Genomic DNA, 9,599 nt, shown 5'->3' with positions numbered 1-9,599 from the left:
CTACTTATCTTTATAGAAAAAAAAAACCCTAATAGTATTCGAGTTAGGTAGAATTTTTCCACCTAAATTCAATCTGAATCAAGTTAAAGTTAATCTGACCCATTTTCGGCCATTCTCTGTCATCAAGCTATTAAAAAAATATATTTTGGTCATTTATCAAATTATCATTTCAACCGTCATATTAAGTGTAATTATTTCACAGTATGCTAGTTTATAGAAAACCACAAGAACAACTTATACTAGAATGACATGTCTTATTATAATATTAACAATAAGCATGGCTACACTAGTATTAAATTTACTCTACAAGTGAATTGGCTAAATGAATATAGTTTAAATTTATTATGACTCATTTATTTGAGAGAATTGACCTAAATTAAATAAACTATGTTTAAAAAATGACTAATATTTTATTTAATTAGCTTATAATTAGTCTTTCCATTTATCACGTTAGTATATATCTATATATTAAATTCTCTAGAAACTATGGAACATAGTGACTACTAACCAAAAAGTAATTTCTTTCTCCCCACAACTAACCAAAATGGAGAGTTGAATTTTGTTCAAATTATTATTATTATTTTGTTCCACAGGTAGGAATCCATTTGCACAAAAACCCTAATTGGAAGAACTATATTGTACGTCTCAAGGGCCACTTTGGAAGGTTTTGGTCAAGAAAAGTACCTACAACTCCAAGAGGAGCTGTCTCTTTGTAGCCCTCATATGAGCCAAAACTAAGAAAATTGCATGTAAGTTAGTGATTGGTAGGTTGACGCAATTATGTCCAATTCATATGGTTTCTTTATTAAAGAAATAGGAACGTGAATGTCATATGTTATTTAATTATGTTCTAAGGTCACTATCTTCTTTCCAAACAAAAAATAATAATCACTATCTATGGTGGCCTTCATTTTCTCAAAAATTAAAATTAAAATTAAAAAGAATTTGTGGTCCTCTCGGGCTTATCAAATTTACAGTTTCACCTTAGCCTCTCCATAAAATTAGAAACAATAATATCTACAAAGCATGAGACAAAATGGTTACAAACAAAAGAAAGACATTTTAATCTTTTTTATTCTGAAATTAATATTTATTAAACAGTTACTTATGATGTAAAATTATAAAAAAATTTAAAAATTTAGCCAAACTCTATAGATATGTGAATTATATATATATATTTTCCCCTTAATTCGTAGTATTTGCAGGAATCTTGCACCATACTTGAATTTTTCGTCTGTAGCCTGCCTTAGCTCTACGATCAGGAATCTGCCAGGTCCCGAATTGATTCGTACTTTAGGTTTCAAAGTTGAACAGTATTATTAATGATGGCATATGATCCCTTCCATTATTTCTACATCAATTGGTAGTTGTATCATTAAATAGTCAATGATGCGCACCATGTATTAGAAACGGTCATTAGACCCAGTAAACTAAGCTCATGCACGATACTTTTGACGACTTCCGTAGAGAGTTCATGTAGCAATTAATAATTAATAAGCAGAAGAAGTACAAGGTTTTATGAGGGGCAGTACATCACCCATCTTCTGAAAAGTTCTCTTTTACATCTCTGGAGGAGGATTGAACGAGGATGGGGTCTGAGGTGATCAAGAACCTGACCAGGACCTTCACCCAGGTTCACATCGGCGGCGTGCTGCTCGTCGGATTCTTCTTGATCTTGCTGACCTACTTCACCGTGTCGGAGCAGTTTGATATTCGCCTCCCGAGCGGTTAGTCTTCTCTTCTCTTCTCTTCTCTTCTCATCTTCTTGCTTGCTTTTGATCCTATGTTTAAGAGTTCATGGTGTAACTACTGCAATTTGGAACTAAGAGAGAGTGTAATGGTACAATAAGTCAATGGAAGCATCTGCTAGAGCTTATAATTTCTGTCTTCTTTCTTTCACAGTTTTTTCAGGATCATCACCTGCAAATCCAGACAATAATAATAATAATAGCACCAGTCCATCTCTGCAAGAGAAGCTGAATTCTCCACCGCAGCCAGGTAATAAGAGTCATTTTTTTTCCTTGGCCAAGAATATATGATCTTGGAAGTTGAATATGAATGCTTAGTAGTACTTTCATAAAAATGCCCAAAAAGCTTGTATGTGAGTATTTCATGTCCATTAAAGACAAAGGAGGAAGATGAAAGCAAGGTGTCAAACAAAACAAAAACCTTCACCCATGTCATATCAAATGATGCAGACAAGAATCAAACTATAGATCTGTCTTTATATTTGGAAAAAATTAGGGAAAATTCTATGGAGGAAATCAAATCTCATGCAGGGTTAGACTAAACTCTTGGTCTTTGGTCTTAGTTTCTAGCAAATTGGCAGATTTAGGGGCTGACTCTAAGCCATGTTACCAGGTCAGTCAGGGATATTTAAGTGAAAAATGGTGCAGTAGTGCCTCTTTAATTATATGGACATTATGAAACAGGAGCTATAAAAAGAATGACGTCCCTGTGATTACTTTATGAATGAAGGACAAGGTTCTAGTAGTTAACCTCAAGAAAAGTCCAATGTTTGGTTCCCTAGATGGTCAGAGTAATTAGACTATTCTACTCCTAACCAGTTTTAGGAATCCAATGTTCTTTAACTATTACTACTGCCAAGTGCCAAAGGGGGTAGAGTAGAGTACCAAGTAAAATAATTTGCCTTGTAAAAAAATAGTACTGCCATAGACTTTAGGGTCGATGCAGAGATGCCATGTTTCATGAGAAGTTTCCGGGCTCCATCTTCTTTCATTATTTTTCCTCATCGAGTCCAATTTGGAAACCAATGCTTGACCTTTTCAAGTAACAATTCTTGGGTCCCTCGTAACTAGCTAGAATCATAAATGATCAGGAAAAAGAGAATGAGTAATAAATGATAACTTCTATTTGTTTGCCCTTTATAAGTTACATCCACCATTGACCTGTGTATTGGATTATTAAATATACTATAGATAGAGAAATTTAGTATTGTGATTCCGTGGGAAGTCTGTTTTTTCACATATTAGTGTTATGTTATCGAAGACAAATAAGCCCGGCCCAAGCTCGATTTAATCATCTCGGACTGGTCCACATTATAGCTCGGCTCGAAATTGGACCGATTCAATTGCAGCCTATCCGAATTTGGCCCAAAAAATTGTCTATATGATTGGAAAGAGTAGATAATAACCGGTTAGGAGTCACAATTCTACTTCAATTACAATCATAATACATCGATGATTCCAATATTTATTGGAAACCAATGCAGCCCCAAAAACTTGAGGATCTAGCGTACGAACTGCATCTTGAATTGTATCATCTCTTTTAATTCGGTGGAGCATGAATCATATTAAATTATACACCTCTATCGCCATTACATTTGCATCTCCTTTTCTCGCATTATTGATGCTAAATTAAGCTCTTCCCTTCTACCTCAGGAAACGAAACAAAGGCAGAGGAGGGACAAGAAAAAGGTCAAGCGAAGAAGCCACCCGAGCTTTCTCCTCTTCCTCCTCCTCCTCCTCCTCCTCCTAAAGAAGATAATGGTGTCAAACAACCAGGTGGATCTTTATTCTCCCTAGCTGACTACTATTGAAATCATTCTATATTTTATTTCTTCTGACCTCCTGCTTCTTTCTACGTACGCATGCACGCAGCTGGTGGACTCCCGACGGAGCCGATCTGCGACCTACGGGACTTCCGGTACGACGTCTGTGATATGACCGGCGACGCCCGGGTCCTGGCAAAGTTCTCCACCGTGCTCTTCGTCCCAAGCTCACCCAATTCAGAAGCCCAAGAGTGGAAGATTAAGACCCAATCTCGCAAGTACGTGGGCACCGAGGAAGTGACCGTAAAACAATTGCACGGCCCGCACGAAGCCCCTCCCTGCTCCGCCAACCACTCTGTCCCCGCCGTCATCTTCTCCGTCGGCGCCCTCACCGGCAACTTCTGGCACGACTTCAGCGACGTCATCGTCCCCCTCTTCATCACCTCCCGAGAATTCAACGGTGACGTGCAGTTCCTGATCGCCGACGTCGTCATGCGCCAGTGGTTTGTCGTCAAGTACGCGCCCATCCTCAAGGCGCTCTCGCGCTTCGACTTCATCGACTTCGACAGGGACGACGCGATCCGCTGCTTCCCGCGCGTCACCGTCGCGCTTCGGAGCCACGGCGACCTATGGATCGACCCCAAGAGATCTCCCAACGGTTACACCTTGGTCGACTTCCGGAGGCTCGTAAGGAACGCCTACGCCCTCGGCCCGGACACGCCGGTCAAGCTGGAGAAGGACAAGAAGCCGAGGCTAATGCTAATCGCGAGGGGCGGCTCCCGCAAGATAACCAACGTCCCGGAGGTGGTCGAATTGGCGGACAGGTTGGGATTCGAGGTGGCAGTGGTCGACCCCAAGGGCGACCACAACATGACCGAGTTTGCGAAGAAGGTGAACTCGTCGGACGTGTTCATGGGCGTGCACGGTGCGGGGATGACGAACATGGTGTTCCTCCGGATGAAGGCGGTGATGATCCAAGTGGTACCATACGGGAAGCTGGAAGGCATGGCGGAGGGGTTCATCGGCGACCCGGCGAAAGGGATGGGGATGAAGTACTTGCAGTACAGCATCGCGGTGGAGGAGAGCTCGTTGCTGGATAAGTACGGGAGGGATGATCCGATCGTTAAGGATCCGGAGTCGGTTCACAAGGCCGGTTGGAAGGCGGTGGGGGATTACTACATGTGGAACCAGGACGTGAGGCTGGATATCAACAGATTTCAACCTGTGCTCGTGAAAGCTCTGGAGCTTCTAAAAGAGTAAAAATACTCCATTGATCACTTTCTTCTTCTTCTTCTTCTTCTTCTTTCTTAATTAATTATATTGATCAATAAATATTGATAGGCATATATATATGACTTGGTATTCTTTTTAATTAGTACGTATTACTATATATATATATATATATGTAAACATCTTCAGAGGAAATTAAGGAAATTGTTGTAATTCAATCTCAGTTGAGTTATATTTCATGTGTATAAGTAAGTAGTAGTCCAAGTGAAGTCATGAAGATTATCTGACCCATAAAGTGGCGGGAAGGCACCTAAGAAAACCAATTAACTCTGACATTCTAGATACTAATTACTGTTATTATAGAAATATGATCAATTACAAATTATCCCATTTTATTATGTCTAAAATCATGGATGTAGTGGTCTGCTCTTGTATGGTCTAGACTAATGTAAAATTATTATATTTTCTATTAAAACTTAACAAAGAAAGGTGCCATAAATTATTTTTTGAAAAATTGGAGAATATTTTAAGCCAAAATGTACATCAAATTATGGTAATTATCTTCCTCCATTTATTATATATGTATATTTACTCATTAGATCACATTCTTCAAACTTACAAATGCATTTTCCCCCTTTATATAATCTCCTACCTAGATTATAAGCACCAACTTTGTCAAAATTTATCTTCTTTTAAATACATGATCATTGAATAAAATACTTATCTTAAAAAAATGAATAGAAATTATTTATAATTGCTCAAATAATGAATAAAAAGGAGCAAAATGATACGGATAAATTTCGAGAAAACTACATGGGCTTAATTTGTAATTAACCCATAGGAATAACATATAATTACCTAATATAAGCCTTGTTTGCCATTCCACCTGAAGATAGATCTACCGAAAGAGGTTCTTTTTTTGTTAAAAGAAAATTTAATTAATCACAAAAAGAGACGTAAAAATACAACAAATATTTAAGGCAGTACTTGGTGTATCCCTTATATAACGTTTGGTTGTTTTCCCCAAAAAAATAAGAGAACTAATTCAATGAATTAAAGGGCCAGAGGCCCAACATTATAATCATCAACATTTGGGATCCTATCCCTAAGTCTTGATGGGCAACGCCGGCCCACAAAAAATTAAATTAAAATTTTAAAGTTAGATAAGACAACTATTTGATAAGAATTGGCTCCGATATTATGTTAGACAATTAATTAAGCTTAATAGTTTAAGAGAAAATTATAAATAACACTATATTACAAATAAAGTCAGCTATACTAGGCCACCCCTTTTCGTTTAATAAATAGATATAATCTAATCCGAGAATTAGGTCATCTTAACTATAGAATTAACTCAAGCTTCACCACAGTTTGGAGATAAACCAAAATATCTAGTTTTATCGAAAGAGAACTAAATTAAGCCTTTAAAAAACACTAAAAATCCAAGGATTGAGTCCTCTAAGATTAGAAATTCTAGAACTACCATTAAAGAATTAAAATAATGATAATTTAAATTATAAATAAAGAGATTATAGGGTGTGTGTTGGTGTCTTTTTAACATATATATGTGCAAGTATTTGTTATTAGAAAAAGAAGAAGAGAAGGCTGTATTTATTATATAGTCAAAATAAAGGGTGTTATTTATAATTTTCTCTGTTTTTTTATTTTGTAGTAATAGCTGGAGTTCTGGACTCCCGAAACGACGAGGAGAGTTATTACACCCACTCCCAATATTGGAAATAAAATATTGTCCATTTGAATGCTAGTGGAACATGTGATGAGAGTCCAATTCCTAGTCTGATAGACTGATAGCATATGGATGGAAGTACATAATTGAGATGCTGCTCTTTAGATATTAGCAAGTCAAACTTATAAACTCATTTCAATATTCCAAGTTTCCCAGCTGCTTTTATAATTCAAAAATAAATAAAAAAGAAGAAGAAGAACAAGAAGATAAAGTCTTCTTATCTGCTTTACTCATTAGAATAGTTCAAAGTTCAGTAGCCAATAGAAGAGAGGTTAGCATTTGGATCTAATCCTTCTTTTAATCAAAGAAGAGATGGAAGGAGTGCAAAAACGTGGGTTGTGAATTCCGCCAGATAAGAAGTAGCAGACTCCTCCCATGGGAGTTTAGGAGCTCTTAAAGCTTAAGGAGAACTAAGTTTCAGGAGGTGGGGAGATAGCAAAAAGAACAAGATGGGCTCTGAGATGAAGGTGATCAAGAATCTAGCGAGGATTTTATCTCAAAGTCGTCTTGGGTTTGGATTAGTGGTTGTTTTCTTGCTGGTCTTACTGACATACTTCACCATGTCAGAACAATTTGCTATGAATGCCTCAAATGGTACCTCCTCCTCCTTTAATTTGTTGTTTTGGTTTTTTTTATCCTAAGTTTTAGAGAAAAGGATTCAGGAGTCATGAGATTATTCGTTCTGTAGCTTTTCCGGCATCTTCGCCAAAATATGAAGCTGAGAAGACTAGTCCATCGACTCAAAGTAAGATGATTTTGAGTAATCTGAGGGGTTACTTTAATTTATTTTTTTGCCCTCCTTTTTGGGTCTTGTGATTGAATGAATAATTTGATCAGGATTGGATGATGCTCCTCACGACGACAACAAGCCAAGAACTGATGATGCCGGCATCAAATCAAAGCCTTCCAATAAGGAAGAAGTGATCAGAGTGAAGGAAAATGATCCACCTGTGAAATTTGATGACACTCAAGAATTAGGTGAGAGAAAACTATCTTATAGCTTGTTAGATTAACAACTCAGAACGCACCCAATTCTGGATTATTGCAGAAAGATTGAATGATTAATGATGCAAATATTAGTATTCACTGCTCCTAGTCGGTTTCAGAGGAGCTGATCATATCTAGCAGTGACCAATTTAAAATACTTTCTTCTTTTCGATGGTAGGATTTGCAAGAAATGGACGGGAAAAGGATGAAAGCAAGAATTTCCAACAAGAAACTACCCTACCGATGAAAGATGATACTCCGAAGAAAGACGCGGTCGATTTCGGGCAATTTGGTATGTTGTTTTCTTCTCTGCAATTTGATCTAGATCTTTTTTTGCAACTAAATGTATTCAACTGCAGTACGAGTAAGGCTTACTTGTCTCTCTATGTAGGTGGAAGAACTGAGAACTTTTATCGAGCACCTGAAACAAAGCCAATTTGCGATACATCAGACCCCAAATCTGATATCTGTGATATAAAAGGTGATGTTCGAACAATCGGAACCTCTTCTGCGGTGTTGTTAGTACCTCCAAATCAGATAAGTGATTCAGATGCTCATGAATGGAAAATTAAGCCTTATTCTCGCAAATACTTGCCAGACTTTAAGGAAGTTACTGTAAAATTACTGAGGGGTCCCCATGAAGCTCCTCCTTGTTCAATTAAGAATCACATTCCTGCAGTTGTTTTTGCCCTCGGGGGGCTCACGGGGAATTACTGGCATGACTTTACTGATGTGTTGATCCCTCTCTTTGTGGATTCTCATCAATTCAATGGCGAAGTCCAGTTTCTCATAACCAACATCCAGTCTTGGTGGATGGGCAAGTATAGTGCGATCCTCAAGAAGTTGTCGCGCTATGAAATAATCGATTTCGATAAGGACAGTCAGATCCGTTGTTACCCGCATGTGATCGTCGGCATACCGATCCATAAGGAGTTCAGCATTGATCCTTCAAGAACTCCAAAAGGCTACTCTATGGTTGATTTCAGAAAATTCTTAAGGACCACCTTCTCACTGGATAGAGAATATCCAATTAAGCTGAGAGAAAATCCTGGCAGGAAGCCAAAGCTTTTGATAGTAGCAAGAGCTCTCAGTCGTAGGTTCACTAATGTTCCAGAGATTGTTCAGTCTGCAGAAAGGTTGGGCTTCGAAGTGATAGTTTCAGACGCCAAGTTTGATGCAGAAATTTCTGAATTTGCGAAGATTGTGAACTCATGCGACGTGATGATAGGTGTGCATGGAGCTGGGCTTACGAACTGCGTCTTCCTGCCGACGAATGCTGTGATGATCCAAGTAGTCCCTTACGGTAAGTTGGAGCACATGGCTAAGATGGATTTTGGAGACCCTGCCATTGACATGCAGTTGCGGTACTTGGAGTATAGCATAAGTGCAGAGGAGAGCACACTGATGGATATGTTTGGAAAAGATCATCCTATCATCAAGGATCCAGCTGCAATTCACCAAAGTGGATGGGAGAAAGTGGGGGAGTTTTACCTAGGAAAGCAAGACATCAGGATTGATACAAGAAGGTTTGCACCTGTCCTCCTGAAAGCACTTGAGAATCTCCAATAGAGTATGAAGGAGTGGTCAATTGTAGGATTTTGTCTTGCCTGTTCTTTTCAAATTTTGTTCATCTGATTTATTTTTTTTCGCTGTGATTCCTTCTTGTACTGTATAGCCACCATCTCAATCAGTAACAGACAAGCACTTGATCCTTACAATGTCAAATATTCACATTGGTCAGGAAGATTTATATGAGATGCAATCTATGTTATTGTTTTATCTCCTTTCCCCCCACTCAAAGCTGGAAAGCAATTTTCAGCAGATGTGTGTGTGTGTGTTTTTTTTTCTTTTTTCATCTTTTTGGAGGAATATTGATCACAATTTTTTTCGCAGCGAAAAAGAACACAAGAATATCTTCTTGTTGATTTGTAAAGCAAATATGGATGATATATTTTGAAGCAAATTGGCAGCTCATCAGAAGAAAATATAACTCACCTGATTCTAGTCATACTTACAATCACATTAGACCATTGAAGTTGCTACTGATAATTGTATATCATCTGGCCTTCATATCTGGATCTGGACTTGGGATTCTAAGATTAACACTTCTGGCAGCTCTGAAGC

General features: G+C 38.1%; 2 protein-coding genes across 2 annotated transcripts; both read left to right on the top strand.

The window, feature by feature from the left end:
• The first annotated feature begins 1,478 nt into the window (after positions 1-1,478).
• Positions 1,479-4,975, top strand: LOC140764194 (beta-1,2-xylosyltransferase XYXT1-like). Its single transcript, XM_073102623.1, has 4 exons — positions 1,479-1,727; positions 1,903-1,998; positions 3,402-3,524; positions 3,621-4,975. The coding sequence occupies exons 1-4, from the start codon at positions 1,589-1,591 to the stop codon at positions 4,769-4,771; spliced, it is 1,509 nt and encodes a 502-aa protein (XP_072958724.1). The 5' UTR covers positions 1,479-1,588; the 3' UTR covers positions 4,772-4,975.
• Positions 4,976-6,663: 1,688 nt separating this feature from the next.
• LOC140765897 (beta-1,2-xylosyltransferase XYXT1-like) lies at positions 6,664-9,254 on the top strand. Its single transcript, XM_073105200.1, has 5 exons — positions 6,664-7,082; positions 7,177-7,233; positions 7,326-7,466; positions 7,654-7,767; positions 7,867-9,254. Exons 1-5 carry the CDS (start codon positions 6,938-6,940, stop codon positions 9,042-9,044), a joined length of 1,635 nt encoding a protein of 544 aa, XP_072961301.1. The 5' UTR covers positions 6,664-6,937; the 3' UTR covers positions 9,045-9,254.
• The last annotated feature ends 345 nt before the right edge of the window (positions 9,255-9,599 follow it).

This window comes from Typha angustifolia, chromosome 8 (genome assembly GCF_048772165.1).
Source record: "Typha angustifolia cultivar Huaian chromosome 8, ASM4877216v1, whole genome shotgun sequence".
Lineage (NCBI taxonomy): Eukaryota > Viridiplantae > Streptophyta > Magnoliopsida > Poales > Typhaceae > Typha > Typha angustifolia.
Note: the sequence above shows the minus strand (reverse complement) of the source record. Positions and strands in the feature narration are given on the sequence as shown.

What these genes read in the sequence shown, in the direction of transcription:
- LOC140764194 (XM_073102623.1), top strand. Translation starts at nt 1,589, where the DNA reads ATGGGGTCTGAGGTGATCAAGAACCTGACCAGGACCTTCACCCAGGTT. An exon ending in TGATATTCGCCTCCCGAGCG is followed by an intron (nt 1,728 to 1,902) that starts GTTAGTCTTCTC and finishes TTTCTTTCACAG; the next exon opens with TTTTTTCAGGATCATCACCT. An exon ending in TAATGGTGTCAAACAACCAG is followed by an intron (nt 3,525 to 3,620) that starts GTGGATCTTTAT and finishes GCATGCACGCAG; the next exon opens with CTGGTGGACTCCCGACGGAG.
- LOC140765897 (XM_073105200.1), top strand. Translation starts at nt 6,938, where the DNA reads ATGGGCTCTGAGATGAAGGTGATCAAGAATCTAGCGAGGATTTTATCT. An exon ending in TGATGACACTCAAGAATTAG is followed by an intron (nt 7,467 to 7,653) that starts GTGAGAGAAAAC and finishes TTTCGATGGTAG; the next exon opens with GATTTGCAAGAAATGGACGG. An exon ending in GGTCGATTTCGGGCAATTTG is followed by an intron (nt 7,768 to 7,866) that starts GTATGTTGTTTT and finishes CTCTCTATGTAG; the next exon opens with GTGGAAGAACTGAGAACTTT.